Genomic DNA, 15,449 nt, shown 5'->3' on the forward strand with positions numbered 1-15,449 from the left:
TTTATCCAACTCCTGTCCTGTACAGATGCCCAACAATCCCACCCTGGGTATCCCTGGCAGTGCTGTCCAAACGCTCCTGGAGCTCTGGCAGCCTCGGGGCTGTGCCCATTCCCTGGGGAACCTGGGCAGTGCCAGCACCCTCTGGATGAGGACCATTTTCTGCTGGCATCCAGCCTAAGCCTTGGGAAAAGCTGGATGGGGCACAGGCAGAGACAGACAGGGTTTGGGATCTGCTTTGGGAAAGCGTCTCCTTGTCCCCACCGAGGCCAGAGCAGGGACTGGTGCTGGGTGAGCATCCAGGGAAACCCACAGCAGAGGAGGGACACATTCCAATTCCCATGAGAGGGAAATCTGGGCTGGGAGGTGTGCAGGATGGTCAGGTCTGGGATCAGGGACTGCTGCAAGTCCCGGGGGCCTGGGACACCCCAGTCCAGCTGGGGCTGGAGTCTGGCTCCAGCACATTCCCCATCTCCCGTGCCCTGTGGCAAAGTCCCACGGAGTTTGTCCGGGAGCAGGGGCAGGGCTGCTCCATCCCCGTGTCCTCCGTGCTGCTCTGGTGTGCTTTCCTCGTTGGCTGCATGTCAGTCTGGACAATTCCTGGCACAGCAAGGAGCTCTGTGGTTCCCGTGTCGGTGCCCCTCCGTCATCTCTGTCTCTGCGTTGGTACAAGTGCGCTGCTTGGTTTCACTTGGGATCCGTGTTTTCATTCTTTTTGTGCTCTTTTTTTTCCTTTCTTTTCTTTCTTTCTTTGTTTCCTTTGCGTTTCTTCTGCTTGTGTTATCAGAGGATGATGCTTTTATTGACAAACTGCCCGCGTTTGAGGGGCGCAGTGAAACGCCGGCAGGTACTGTACTAGCAGGGAATTGCCGAGAATTCCGCCCTCGGAGCGGCACCCACCGCTCGCAGCACCTTGCATGACAGTTTCTCAGTGACTCAAAGGACTCGGAGGTGGAAGGTTGGCACCTCCCGAATTCCAAAAGGTTCATTTAGCAGCTCCAAAAGCTGTTTGCCCCACGCCCCCCTCCGGCCCTCACATCCCGAGTTATGGCAGCGCGGTGGAGCGCAGGGAGCTGGCTGTGATGGGAAGGGAAGGCTCCAGCTAGGATCCGCTGCTCTGTGTGCGTGTGTCCGGTTCTCTGCAAGTGTCGTGTCCTGAGGTGCGAGAGCAAGCAGCCACGTGTCACTGTCCCTGAGTGTCACTGCGGGGCGGCGTGCGGAGCAGCATCCGCCGGGAATGCTGAGCAGCGCCGGCCCCGCTCCGCGCAGGCGGAACCCGGAGCGCATGAGCCGACAAACCTCTTCTACCGCGGCCAAAAAAAGCGAGAGCACCCCTGCGAACCGCTCGCCCGGCGGGCAGAACGACTCTTCCATCTGGGCTTCCATAGCTTTGCTTCCCGCTTTCTGTCCCCAGCCGGCGACCGCTGTCACGCCCCTGTCCCTGCACGTGTGACCGCCCTGCAGCGCCTCGCCCCCTCCCCGTAGCGACATTAATGACCTGCTCTGTGACTCACACTGTGTCCTTCTCTCTCCCTCTCCTTAACCTTTCCCATCCCGCTTCAACTCCTGGCCATACAGAGAATGAACAGCCTTCCCTCGTTTGGTTTGACAGAGGAAAGTTTTATTTGACTTTCGAAGGTAAGTAGCGCCAAGCACAGCCGGTAACCGCTCGCTCCCCTCGCTCTCTCGCTCCCGGGGTTCCCTTCCAAGGCTCCATCCAATCCAGCTTTCCGGGCTCCATCCAACCCAGCTTTCCGTGCGGAATGCTATGGCTACTTAGATGACATCGCCAGTCCGACCGGAATCGGTTTGATTTGATTTGGTTTGTGCCATTTGTCCCGCTGATCTCTTTTTTTTTTTTGCCACGTTGATTTCATTTTCAAAAAAAAAAAAAAAAAAAAAATCCGACCCAAGCAAACCAAAAGCCCAAAGAACATTGCGGATATTCCCAGACGGAGGTGAAAACCAGGGAGCGGAGCCGCTTGCGCTGCCGAGGAACCCGACCCTGCCAGGCAGGGCTCTCCCCGCCGGCTCCCGGAGCTACTGTGGGCGATTCCAGCCCCGAGGAGCCGCTGCCCCTGCGCTGCTCCGGGCAATTCCAGCCCCGAGGAGCCGCGTCCGCTGCCCCTGCGCTGCTCCGGGCAATTCCAGCCCCGAGGAGCCGCGTCCGCTGCCCCTGCGCTGCTCCGGGCAATTCCAGCCCCGAGGAGCCGCGTCCGCTGCCCCTGCGCTGCTCCGGGCAATTCCAGCCCCGAGGAGCCGCCTCCGCTGCCCCTGCGCTGCTCCCGTCCCGCTGTGGGCACGAAGAGCTCCGGGGTGCGCTGGCACTGCCAGCACCGCCCGAGCCGGGCCAGGCTGTGCTGCTGGGGTGCTCGGCTGCAGCTGCCGGAGGTTTTGGGCTCCCTCGTGGATGAGGGGCGCTGGGGAGGGGAAAACCTCGGTTTGGGCCCGATGGCACCTTCTCCGAGCTGTGTCACATCCCAGAGAGGACAACCCCCCCAGGCTTTGGGGGCAGCCTCATCCCGCAGGCACGGAGCCGACATTTCCTTTCAACAGCAGAAGGAGAGGCAGGGGTTTGCCTGCAGCGGGGAGGGATTCCCGCAAATCCCGGGGAAGCACCCGGGAGCTGCTGTGCTGCCTGCAAAGGAGGGGCCTGGGGTGGCACTGCCTGGCTGGGGAGCTCAGAACTGCCCCAGGATGGCACTGCCTGGCTGGGGAGCTCAGAACTGCCCCAGGATGGCAGTGCCTGGCTGGGGAGCTCAGGAGTGGCCCAGGATGGCAGTGCCTGGCTGGGGAGCTCAGGAGTGGCCCAGGATGGCAGTGCCTGGCTGGGGATGGAAGGGATGGCCCAGGATGGCAGTGCCTGGCTGGGGAGCTCAGAACTGCCCCAGGATGGCAGTGCCTGGCTGGGGAGCTCAGAACTGCCCCAGGATGGCAGTGCCTGGCTGGGGAGCTCAGAACTGCCCCAGGATGGCAGTGCCTGGCTGGGGAGCTCAGAACTGCCCCAGGATGGCAGTGCCTGGCTGGGGAGCTCAGGAGCGGCCCAGGATGGCAGTGCCTGGCTGGGGAGCTCAGGAGTGGCCCAGGATGGCAGTGCCTGGCTGGGGAGCTCAGGAGTGGCCCAGGATGGCACTGCCTGGCTGGGGAGCTCAGGAGTGGCCCAGGATGGCACTGCCTGGCATGGACTCCTTGGGCTCATGGAGCAAACCCATCCTGGTGACAGTGATGGCTGAGCAGCAGCAGGAGGCAGGGATCAAGGTGGTGACCAGGGGGTTTAGGTCCTTCCTTTCCTCCTTTTTCCAAGGTCCCCTCTCTGACAACTCCCACTTTCATGTCCCAGCTCCAATGGCATCTCCCAGCTCAGATCCAGGAGGGGTCATGCAGGACCTGCTTCCTCCTGGTGCTCAGGGCAGTTTTGGTGTCTCCAGCAAAATCCCTGTTTGGATTTCCTTTCTCAGGGGCTTGTTGGGAACACTGGGAAGAGCTGAGGACAGCAGGGACAGCGTTATCCCTCAGCAGGAACATTCCAGCTCCACATTCCCCTTGCTCCGTGCTTCCTCCCTGCCCCTCGCCCAGTCCAGCACCAGCACTGCACACCTGGGGCTTTTCCTGTGCCTTGGAATCTTAACCCTGTACTGGAATCCTTGGCCTTGGTTCTGGTGGTGTGAACGGTCTGGAGCTGGGGTGGGGTTATCCCAGGAATGCAGGAGTGTGACACTGCCCCAGGATCATCCCACAGCCCAGCAAGGAGCTGTCTCGCTTCCTCACGCTGGATTTCCTCATTGAGCTCTAAATGTTTAAGCCCAACTTGAAAATCAAAAAATATAAACTTCATGTGCAGGGAAGTGAGAGGAGATCTGCTGAGTTTGGTGTCTGGAACTCAGGGCATGGAATGCCAGAAGACAAATTATGGTTTCCTTCTGGATTTGGTTGTTTTGGGGTTTTTTGGGATTTTTTGGTGGCAAGATCCACGTGCTTGATGAATGTGGGACAGTTTTTCCCTGTGTGGAAGGAGATGTGGTGATGCTCTCATGTTCTGGGATCACTGGCTACTCCACAGCTGCATTTTCCATCTTTTTTGTAGGGAAAAATAAGGCAAATTAAGCTGGTCTGCTGCTTACAGCTGGATCCAAAGCTCCATAAAGTGGATTTATTTTTTTCTCTGTTACTATCAGGTCATTTGTACAACTGAAATGTTCATAAAAATGACTTTTGAAGCAGGAGCTGAAAAGGCAGGTTTGGGGTGGAGCTGTGCCACAGCAACTGCATTTGTCTCTCAGGTTTCTGGACAATAATTGCAATGCTTATAGTAGTTAATACTTTTCTTTTTTTAGTGAAAACATGAGCATAAAAAATAATTTATTCCCTGAAGCCATGAAGAGAAGGATTTACAGATTCATGAGGGAAGAGTGGAGGGAACCAAGAACCCCAATTCCACCCACATGACCTTCAGACCATTAGAAATGAGGATGTTTTGTTGTTGTTGCTGCTCAGATGGACTCACATTCTCCAGCAGCACTGACACAGCCAGAGCACACAGCCTCAAGGGAAATACAGGCTGGACAGCAGGGAAAGCTTTTTCCAGCAAGGTGATAAAGCTCTGGAATGGCTGCCCAGGGAGGTGGTGCAGTGCCCATCCCTGGGTGTGTTTAACAGAGCCTGGATGTGGCACAGGGTGCCAGGGTTTAGTTGGGGTGTGGGGCTGGGTTGGACTCCATGATCTTGGAGGTCTCTTCCAACCCAGTCATTCTGTGAATTTTGGGATTCTGTGAATTCTGTGATTCTGGGAATTCTGTGAATTTCCAGGTGGATGCAGTGGGAAAGTCCCACTGCCAGGGTATTGGCTGTGATTGATGCTCTGAGGGGTCATTGCTGTGGGTGGGCAGCAAGGATTTGCTCCCAGTGGTGTCTTTGGGAAGGATTTTTAGAAAATGTTGTCCTGTGTGTCCCCTCAGTCCTGGAGTTTTGGGGTGTGGTGTCCTGTGGTTTCGGGGACCATGCCCTCATCTGGAACTGTCTGTTCTTCGGTGGGAATTCCAGCAGGGAATCCCTGATGGACATCCTGGGCTGTGGGCTCAGAGCAGGAGGCTCTGGGCTCGTTAGGATAATGAATGTGTGTGTGGCCGTGGGTCTGTGTGTGTGGGTGAGGCATTCCAGGAACAGCAGGACCCACTCCCTGAGCACGCCCATCCCGGCTGCAGCTGCAGTCCCTCATTCCCTGATTCCCCCGGGGGTGGCACCGGCAGGGACACGTGTGGCTGCATCAGGGTTTGGCACTTTTAGGCTGCATTAGGCACTGCAAGGGAAAATCCCTCATCTGAGCCTCCAGGAAAGAGCACTTAGGATTTGTCCATTAACGTGGGTGCCTCGGGGAGGTGTGAGGGTTCCTCCCTGCTGGTGGAAACCATCATTTCTCCCATTAATGTCTCCAAACTCAAAGTGTCATTGAAGTGACAGAAGTGCTTCTCCCAGGGGATGTTGCAAATCCCAATTTCCTGCTCCCAAACCCCTGTTTATTCCCAGGGCAGCAGCAGAGGAAGAAGGGAAGGGACCATTTCTGAGGATGGCCCAAGCAGAAGAGCTCACCAGGAACGTGACACGTTTTGCTCAGCTTTGCTTCCCCCTTATCCTGTGCCTGTGGGAGTGCTGCCCTTCCTGGGGCTGGTGTTGGAATTCCTGTGGCTTTGGAGTTCCTACAGCTTTGGCTGGAGCTGGCAGGTGCTCGTGTGCTCTGAGCAAACTCTGGGCTGGACCTGTCGCCCTTTCCACCTGCCTGGCAGGATGGTGTTGGACTGAGGGGGTCCCTGGATAAGCTGCCCCTCTGGAGTCCTTTGCTGCTCCTTTTTAGCAGATTTAGGGCAAAATAATCCTCGTGCTTCACCTGGTGTACACGATTTTAAAAAGGTTCCAAAATGGTGCATTGCAGGTAATGGATGAGGCTGAAGGGCAGGAGTGACCTCTCTAGGATTTTTTGGGTGTCTGTGGGATCAACACCCAGACATGTGGGCTGATCTTTGGATACTTTCCATGGGGAAGAGGTGTGGGCTTGGCTGTGCCAACCCCTTGGTGGTGGGCACAGGACTTGTGGCCCCACAGAGGGTTTCCAGCACACCTGGAGCTCCTGAGGAGCACTTGCAGTGATGAATTCATCCTCAAATGTCTTTTGGAAACAACAATTCCTGGCCAGCAAAGGGAAACCTGTGTGTGATCCTGCAGGGCTGAATTATTTCAGAGCCTGGCAAGTGTCCAAGGATGCACAGCAACACCAAGGCAAGCTTTTCCCCTTTTCCAAATCACAGAATCCTAGAATGGTTTGGAAAGAACCTTAAATCTCAGCTTGTTCCAGCTTGTTCCACTATCCCAGGTGGCTCCTGTCCAAGCTGGCCTTGGACACTCCCAGGGATGCAGGGGCAGCCACAGTTTCTCTGGACAAGCTGTGCCAGTGGCTCTGTTTTTCCAGGTTTCTGATGATTTGCAGATTTCCTGTCGGGCACTGAGGGTTTCGTGGAGCGAGCGGGGTGTGGAGGATGCTCCAGGCGTCCACAGGGCAGGAGAGCAGAGCAGAGCAGAGTGTGCTGGGGATGGCAGGAGCCCCCTCAGCTCGGGGGGACATCAGGGGGACACTGCCAGCACCCCGATCCCCAGGGTGACACAATGAACCCCCCAGCCCCTCGTTGTGGGCCCCAAAAAGCGACTGCAAAAACTGTCATGCAAAGCCTGCCGTGAGGCAGCCCCGCATGCTGCTCCCGCCTGGCCTCCTCCATCCTTTTCTTTGCTTGCTTTCGGCAGCGGGGCGGGGGCAGAGATCATTTCCCAAACGTTCTAAAGCCTCATCCGAAGCCTGGGGGGTTCTGGTGGTTCTCTGCCCGTGGAGTCAGGCTGGGGGCACGGCGTGGTGCCCGCAGGTGCCAAGGGGGCTCTTTGCTCTGTTGCAGGCTCGTCACGGGGCCCCAGCCCCCTGACCATGGGGGCACAGGACACCCTGCCCGTGGCCGCCGCCTTCACCGAAACCGTCAACGCGTACTTCAAAGGGGCTGACCCCAACAAGTAGGTGCCGACCCCCGGGCTGTCCATGATGTGGGGGGATGAGGGGTTTGTCAGGGATGAGGAGGGGACTGAGGCCTTCCTCTGGCTTTGGTCCAGGGGGTTTTCCACATGCCTTCTGTCCCAGCTGGGTAGCCAGAGACTGATGCCTTGTGCAGGCTGAGCTGGAGCTGAGGCTGTACAGAGTTCCAGAATAAAGAAGGGATTTATTAGAAGGGAACGGATCTCCTCCATGGATGCACCTTGGGCTGCACCCAAGATGAACCAAAATGGCCCCAAAATGCACGAGGGGCACGGGGTCTGTCCCTGGGATCAGTTCTGCTCCATTTGCACCTTGCAGTTCATTGTCCCATTCCAGCTTTAGCCCCTGCAGTCCCACCCTGCTTGTTTTTCTCTCTCCAGCCCACGGTGTTTGTGCTCCTGGGCTGAGATTGGGATCATTTGTCCTTGGTGCCCAGCTGGAGCAGGAATTGTTTTGTCTCCCTGCTCTGTGCACAGAGCTCAGCATCCCTGATGTGAACCCAGACCCACACACTAAAGCAGCTCAGAATGTGAAAATAGAAAAGCCAAAACCCAGGGCATCAGGACAGGAGGTGATGTGGCCTGGGGTGTCCAGGGGCAGGACACTGCTGTGGTGCCCCATTTAAAAATGTTCCTGCTGTGGGAAAGGGAGGTGAGGACTTTGTGTGAGAATCTCAGAGAGCAGCACAGGAAGGGTGGCAGGGGGGCTGCAGCCTTCCCCTCCCGTGCCTGGCCAAAATGGGATGGCATTCAACAGAAACTTGGAGGGGTTTCCCACCTATGTTTAAAGACCCTTTAATAGATAAAACCCAAAAGGACAAACCAAAGACAAAATAATTTCTCTGAAATACTGAATGATAGCAAAAATAAGAAGCTCAAACAGGGTTTATTTAAGAAGATCCCTGTTACCCCTTGTGCTGCTTCTGCTCTCTCTGAGGCCCCCAGGGGCTCAGATGTGTCGGGTGGGAGAGGGCACTGTCCCCACAGCATCCATGGTGCCAGCCCTCCCTCGCTGCTGCCTGTTGAGCCCCCTTTGCTCCCCCTGGCTCTGTGTGCCGGGCGCTGCAGGTGCATCGTGAAGATCACGGGGGAGATGGTGCTGTCCTTCCCGGCGGGCATCACCCGACACTTTGCCAACAACCCCGCCCCGGCCGTGCTCACCTTCCGTGTGCTCAACTTCAACCGGCTGGAGCACGTCCTGCCAAACCCCCAGCTGCTCTGCTGGTAAGCATTCGCCAGCAGCGTCCCAAGGGAGGGCGGCATTCCGGGAGAACGGGGAGTTTGCAGAAATACACGGCCTGAAGTGTCTTCCTTGGAGAGGCGCTGATTGTGGGAGTGAAACTCTCAAATGATCAAACACCTGATGAAATCCCAGAATGGTTTGGGTTGATAGATCATCAGGTTATCCTGGTATCAGGGTTATCCCATGGGCAGAGACACCTCCCATGTCCCAGGCTGCTCCAGCCCCAGTGTCCAGCCTGGCCTTGGGCACTGCCAGGGATCCAGGGGCAGCCACAGCAAATCTGGGAATTCCATCCCAGCCCCTGCCCACCCTCCCAGGGAACAATTCCCAATTCCCAATCTCCCATCCATCCCTGCCAGGGAACAATTCCCAATCTCCCATCCATCCCTGCCCTCTGGCAGTGGGAGCCATTCCCTGTGTGCTGTCCCTCCATCCCTGTCCCCAGTCCCTCTGCAGCTCTCCTGGAGCCCCTTCAGGCCCTGCCAGGGGCTCTGAGCTCTCCCTGGATCCTTCTCCTCTCCAGGTGAGCACCCCCAGGTGTCCCAGCCTGGCTCCAGAGGGGCTCCAGCCCTGCAGCAGCTCCATGGGTTCCTCTGGGCTCTCTCCAGGTGCTGCTGATGTTGTCCCCAGGGCTGGGGCAGCTCTGCAGGTGGGGCCTCACCTGGGAGGGGCAGAGGGGCAGAATCCCCCTTTTGCTGCTGCCCACACTGGGGGATCAGCCCAGCACTGGGGGGTTCTGGATCCCAGTGGAGATGGATCAGGACAAGCCAGAGCTGGGTGGGAGGGAGCCAATGTTCCTCTGGAGGTGGGATTCAGTGCAGACCCTGTGCTGTGTAGAACAGCCCTGTCCTGCCCAGGCAGGTTATCCAAAGGGTTCCTTCTCCTCTGTGCAGTGACAGCGTGCAGAGTGACTCCAACTCCAAGGAGTTCTGGGTCAACATGCCAAATCTGATGACTCACCTAAAGAAGGTATCGGAACAGAAACCTCAAGCCACCTATTACAATGTGGATATGCTCAAATACCAGGTAGGGTTTTTTTGTGAGATAAAACCGTGCCAAAAAAATTTAAAAATAGAAGTGTGCTGATTATGGCTGTAAAAAATGGTAAATGTAAAATAAAAAATGGTAAATGTAAAATAAAAAATGGTAATGTAAAAAATGATGTTTCCCTAGTGCAGAGTGGAGCTAATGTGAGGCGGGGGCTTGTTGTCCCACTGTCCCTTCTGTGTGGCACTGGGTTGTCTGGCCTTAAGCCCAGTACAGAATTCAGGGGGAATTCAAGGTGTTGCCTCCAAGTGCGATGTCCGCGTCTGTAAAATGGGATTTCTCCCTTCAGCCCTACGGAAACTAAATGTTTTTTCTGTCATTTTGGAAGGTGTCTGCCCAGGGTATTCAGTCTACTCCATTAAACCTTGCAGTGAGCTGGCGGTGTGACCCTGCAAGCACTGACCTGCGCATCGACTACAAATACAATACAGAGGCAATGACCACGCCTGTAGCTCTAAACAACGTCCAGTTCCTCGTCCCCGTCGACGGAGGAGTAACCAAACTGCAAGCTGTGCTTCCTCCTGCTGTCTGGTAGGGATTGCTCCTCCTGTCCCTGCCCAGAATGCCCATCCTGCTGCAGGGGGTCTGTGGGTGGGAGCTGGGGACACGCTGGGGACCCAAACCCGCCCTCCTCTTGTAGGAGGAAATGTTAACCCCGCTCTGATTCCCTTTCTCTTGCCATTCCCACAGGAAAATGGTCAGGGATGAAGGGACATGTGCAGGCAGCAGAGCATCAGCCCTTATTTTGTGTTTTGGCTGCTTTACCCAGGGTTTAGAGGGATGCACAGGCAGGTCCTGGTGCAGGGTGCCCAGAGTAGCTGTGGCTGCCCCTGGATCCCTGGCAGTGCCCAAGGCCAGGCTGGACATTGGGGCTGGAGCACCTGGGACAGTGGGAGGTGTCCCTGCCATGGCACTGGATGAGTTTTAAGGTCCCTTCCAACCCAAGCAGTCTGGGATTCTGGGATTCATGGAAGGATGTGTGGCTATTGCTGCCATAGGCACTGGCACATTTCCACGTCTCTTGCTCACCTGCAATCCTCATAACAATCATACAAATATTTTGTTTGAAAAAGCTTTCTAAGACTATCAAGTCCAACCATGACTTGAACTTTCACTTGCTGTGAAACCCAAATCCAAGCTCCCAGAATTGCTGCTCCAGAGAGCAGCACCAGAGTAGTTCCCCACCCCACCACCAGCCTTTATCAAAATTCAAATTACTCCCCGGCAATTCCTTGATTCCTACAGAAATGCTCTTCTCCGTGTGTTTGCAGGAATGCTGAACAGCAAAGGATATTGTGGAAGATCCCTGATATCTCCCAGAAGTCAGAAAATGGAGGTAATCCTGCAAATATGCACATCATTATCTCGGGATCCTTCAGGCAGGCACGGACCCGCTGAGGGTGCCGGCACACAAGCCCAGACACTTGGGTTCCTCCTGGGGATAAAGCCGTTTAATTTTGGAGCTCAAAAAGCAGGGCTGTGTGCCACCAGTGCTGCTTTGCCAGCCACCTTGGCATCCCGAGGGGCATTCACACACCAGGGTGGGGTGCCAAGCCCTGGGCTCCCCTCTGAGGGAGGCTGAGGCCCTGTTGGGAGTGTTGCTGTGTCCCACGGGAGGTTTTCCAGGTGGGAAGCTGTTCCCAGCGCTGGGGTGTGTGAACAGCCGAATGCTGCTGGGAGGATGAGGGGTTTGGCTGTGCCCGCCCAGGGATGCTATGGCTGGGGTGGCGCTTTGGCCACCGTGCCGGGATGCTCCGAGTGCCCTCACTGGCTCTCTCCGGTTTCCATCGCAGGTGTGGGGTCGCTGCTGGCGCGGTTCCAGCTGTCCGAGGGGCCGAGCTCGCCGGCCCCGCTGGCCGTGCAGTTCACCAGCGAGGGCAGCACCCTGTCCAGCTGCGACATCGAGCTGGTGGGCGCCGGCTACCGCTTCTCCCTCATCAAGAAGAGGTTTGCGGCAGGTGAGTGTCCCCGCAGGTCCCCCTGGCCGTGCCGGCGTGCCGGGAGCGCTGGTGCTGTGTGTCTGTACGCTACAGCTCGGGCAGGGGGACAGACGGACAGACTGCGTGAAATAAATCCTGCTGCCACCCGCCAGCCTGGGGTTCCATGGCTCATGCCTGCTCCTGCAGGAACGGCAAGGGCTGGCATCTCCAGGGCATCTCCAGGAAGAGCTTTTGCCCCCTTGCTGCAGAGAATAACCAGGATTTTCCTTGTGTTCATAACTGTAGAGAATAACGAGGATTTTTCCTCATTGCTGCAGAAAATAGCAAGGATTTTTCCTCATTGCTGCAGAAAATAATGAGGATTTTTCCTCACGGCTGCAGAGAATAACGAGGAGTTTTCCTCATGGCTGTAGAAAATAACGAGGATTTTTCCTCATGGTTACAGAGAATAACGAGGATTTTTCCTCATTGCTGCAGAGAATAATGAGGATTTTTCCTCATTGCTGCAGAAAATAAAAAGGATTTTTCCTCATGGCTGCAGAGAATAACGAGGATTTTTGCCCATGGTTGCAGAGAATAACGAGGATTTTTCCTCATGGCTGTAGAAAATAACGAGGATTTTTCCTCATGGTTACAGAGAATAACAAGGATTTTTCCTCATGGTTACAGAGAATAACGAGGATTTTTCCTCACTGCTGCGGAGTATAACGAGGATTTTCCCGTGGGCAGTTAGGGCTGGTGGAGGTGGGCAAGAACTCCTGGGAATCAGGGCTGCTCCCTCCCCCCAGCTGATTTCTGATCCCGTTTCTAGGTAAATATTTGGCGGATAACTGATGGAAGCTTATGCAAGTCCATGGAAAATACTATGGAAAATACCCAAGGACTGCTGTGCGTGGAACGGGTTTTAATTACAGTTTAAGGAAAATGAACTAAATCCTGAACTCGGGACATTTCTGTTGGAAGTGTCGACAACTTTCAGCATTTTTTTTCCTTGGAAAACACCGTCTTGACCAGTCCTCCAGTATTTACTTCTAGATGTAACATTGTTAATGGTTTTAAAATGTAATTATTGTATTTGTAAATTGTACTCATTCCAGTAAGGCTGTATTTTGGCAGTTAGACACTTGAGTTTTAGCATTTTACCATTCATGAAATGGATGTAATTTAAACTGTGGTATATAAATCTAATAGTAGTACTGTTGAATGGCACAATGCTTACAGAGGTAGATTGCATTTTGTCAATATATACAATTTAAATACGATACTGGTAGCTGTTATGAAGGGGGTGCCTCATCAAAAGAGAGCTCAGTAGGGCCCACAGGCTGATTTAGTTTTCCTTCAGTCCTTCGTACGTCTCACAGCAATCAATAAAAACCTTCAGGTTTACCTGGTTTAACTCCAGAAAGATATTCTTGGAAAGGTGGAGGTTCCTAGGACAGTCTCCCAGGAAGGAAATCTCACTTCTGCAAGGAGTATTGACTCCCAATTTCCAGCTCTGTGTTCTCTTACAGCTGCAGATTCCCTGTTGGAATCCCAGCAGCTCTTCCCTGCCCCGTGCCCAGGTATTTTGCAGGGATACAGATGAGGAAAGAAGCAGCAAAGAGGCTGGGTGGTCCCTCTGAGCTCCCAGCACTGGCACAAAATGTCTCTGTTGGGATCAAGGATGTGTTTTCCAAGCTGCCTCCGGACATTCGGCTGTGTTTTTATGTTGCTTTCCCAGCTTTTTTCTGCCTTTCTCCCTCATTTTTGAAAGCTCTACGGGTTTAGAAAATGCTTTAAAGGATTGCAGCCGCACCTGCTTCTCTGTTTTAGCACTGAGGCAGGGAAATGTGTATGGAAAAACACTGGGAAAGGATTCCCCAGGGAGCAGGAGCAGCGTGGGGGCTGTTGGGAGCAGCCGGGGCAGGAGCCCAGCTCGCCAGCACTGGGAGCAGCTGTCTTGTAGAGATGGGAAAACACATGGAAGTGCTGAACTGGAGAATGGGGCACAAAACATTATCCCTCTGTGTTTTCCCTGTCCCGCTGTGTGAGTGCTGCTCATTCCTGTGGATCTCATCCCACTCCTGGCAGCACGGTGAGAGCGTTGGTGGCATTCATGTGCTGCAGCTGGGCCTGTGAAACAGGAGAATTTGGCAATTTTGGGAAGAAAAATGAAGCAACCTGTGTGAAATTAAACACAGATGCACAGAGGAGCATCCATGAATGGGGTGTTGGGACTCTGGGAATGTGTAAGGTGACACAAACTGCTGGTTTTCCAGGTGTTGCCAGGGTTAGAGTGGTGAATTTACACTGGAAGACAGCCTGGGCATGTTGGGAAGTGCTTGCTCATGGAGCAGTTTGATGAAGGAAAACAGAGATCTGTGCCCATCATGAGAGAAAAGAAGGAAATGTGGGGATATTTCAGGTGTGAGGTGGCTCCCAGGCTGAGATCTGGGGGGTGAACTCTGTGTGAGTTGACAGAAGGCAGCAGCAGGAAAGGAAAAGCACAATTTGCTCCTGCAGCTTCCCACATCCTCACAGATTTTGGGAGTGCACTCCCCCGTGTTCCACTCCATGAATGATTTTCCCCCTGAACTGGAAATTTGTATAAAGTGTGCAGCTCACCCCTTTCTGACACAGAAATACAGGGGTAAACCCTAAAATCAGGTTTATGGTGTGTACAATTGCTCCAAACCCATCCTTCCAAAAGAGATCTATGGCATAGACCTGGAAAAAATGGATTTATAATGTAAATATTACCAGAACATAGAGATTTTACTTTATATTTCATTTGAAAGACAAGGTGTTTACATTAGCATTGGGTTTTTGAGTGCTTTTAAACAGAAAAACCCATAACCCAAAGCTCCCAAGCTCACCCTGTTTGAGCTGGTGAACAAAACAGAGGTCGGTCACTTTGTGGGGACAGAGCACTCACGGCCTGGAGAGAGAGATGGGAACAGCCTGGGACATTTTGCCCTATTTTTGGGACATGTGGGATGCGCCAGCACTGCCAGCCCCACAGGGACACAGCTCCAGGCACTGGCAGGTGACACCAGCCCTGTGACACTGGGAACAAAAGCAGCGATTTGGGACAGGTTTTTCCACACTGCTCTTCCCGGTTTTTGGCACAGGGTTTTCTCAGAGTGCCCTGGGGTTTGTTGGGAGCTTGGTGAGAGCAGCTGGCTCCAGAGAGGGACTTGTAGTGCTCAGGGCATTCAAGCTCTGCAGGCTTCACCTCGGCTTTTAGGAAGGAAAATCTGTCTATTTTCAGGGATTTCATCTGTTTGGGGTTGCCTGGCCCCTCACAGAGAGCAGGGAGGTGAAATGGCACTGGTTTTGTTCCATACAGATCCCAGACTGGTTTGGGTGGGAAGGGATCTTAAAAATCATCCTTTTCCACCCTTGCCATGGCAGGAACACCTCCCACTGTTCCAGGCTGCTCCAGCCTGGCCTTGGGCACTGCCGGGATCCAGGGGCAGCCACAGCAAATCTGGGAATTCTATTCCAGGGTCTCAGCACCCTCCCAGCCAGGAGTTCCTTTCCAATCTCCCATCCATCCCTGCTCTCTGGCAGTGGGAGCCATTCCCTGTGTGCTGTCCCTCCATCCTTGTCCCCAGTCCCTCTCAGCTCTCCTGGAGCCCCTTCAGGCCCTGCCAGGGGCTCTGAGCTCTCCCTGGATCCTTCTCCTCTCCAGGCTGGGCATTCCCAGCTCTCCCAGCCTGGCTCCAGCCCTGCAGCATTCCCAAGGGAAGCACCACAGCTCTGTTTCCCAGCAGGGCTTTTCCCAAGTCAGGCTGAGGCTGCAGAGGGGGCTCAGCCCAGCCCTGGCACCCCCGAGCTCAGCAGCACCAGGATCCATCTGGGTGAGCAGAATAACAAATAAAAGCGGCATTCAATCATAAATATGTGAATGCATGCACAGAGAGGCTTCAGCTCCATTCCTTCCATGGACATTTCCCTTTAGACTGTCCTCAGCAGCCTCTCCCAAAGGAATTTTCCCCTGGGAATTTGGCAGCCCACACCTGCAGAGTCAAGGTCCCACTGGCAGAGCAGGAGTTTTTGCCCATGGATACCTTCAGACTTGGAATCTTACATGGTAGGAGCAGGAACTCTTTTTTTACCACCTTTCTGCTGTTTGTTGCAAACAGCCACAATTCTCAGCCAGCTCATGGTGCTCC

The 15,449-nt window shown here is 54.5% G+C and overlaps 1 protein-coding gene across 1 annotated transcript in view; it reads left to right on the forward strand.

Moving 5' to 3' along the window:
- SGIP1 (SH3GL interacting endocytic adaptor 1) overlaps positions 1–14,526 on the forward strand; it is a 48,391-nt gene extending 33,865 nt beyond the window's left edge. Inside the window, exons 17-24 of the mRNA XM_054294553.1 lie at positions 1,576–1,635; positions 6,933–7,044; positions 8,131–8,286; positions 9,199–9,331; positions 9,681–9,883; positions 10,624–10,688; positions 11,146–11,310; positions 12,104–14,526. Of these exons, the coding sequence (XP_054150528.1) occupies positions 1,576–1,635; positions 6,933–7,044; positions 8,131–8,286; positions 9,199–9,331; positions 9,681–9,883; positions 10,624–10,688; positions 11,146–11,310; positions 12,104–12,126 (917 nt within the window). The 3' untranslated portion in view covers positions 12,127–14,526. The remainder of the gene's footprint in view (positions 1–1,575; positions 1,636–6,932; positions 7,045–8,130; positions 8,287–9,198; positions 9,332–9,680; positions 9,884–10,623; positions 10,689–11,145; positions 11,311–12,103) is intronic.
- Positions 14,527–15,449: the final 923 nt, after the last annotated feature.

This window comes from Melozone crissalis, unplaced genomic scaffold (assembly GCF_028551555.1).
Source record: "Melozone crissalis strain CALT ecotype California unplaced genomic scaffold, PUWL_Pcris_2 ptg000254l_1, whole genome shotgun sequence".
Classification (NCBI taxonomy): Eukaryota; Metazoa; Chordata; class Aves; order Passeriformes; family Passerellidae; genus Melozone; species Melozone crissalis.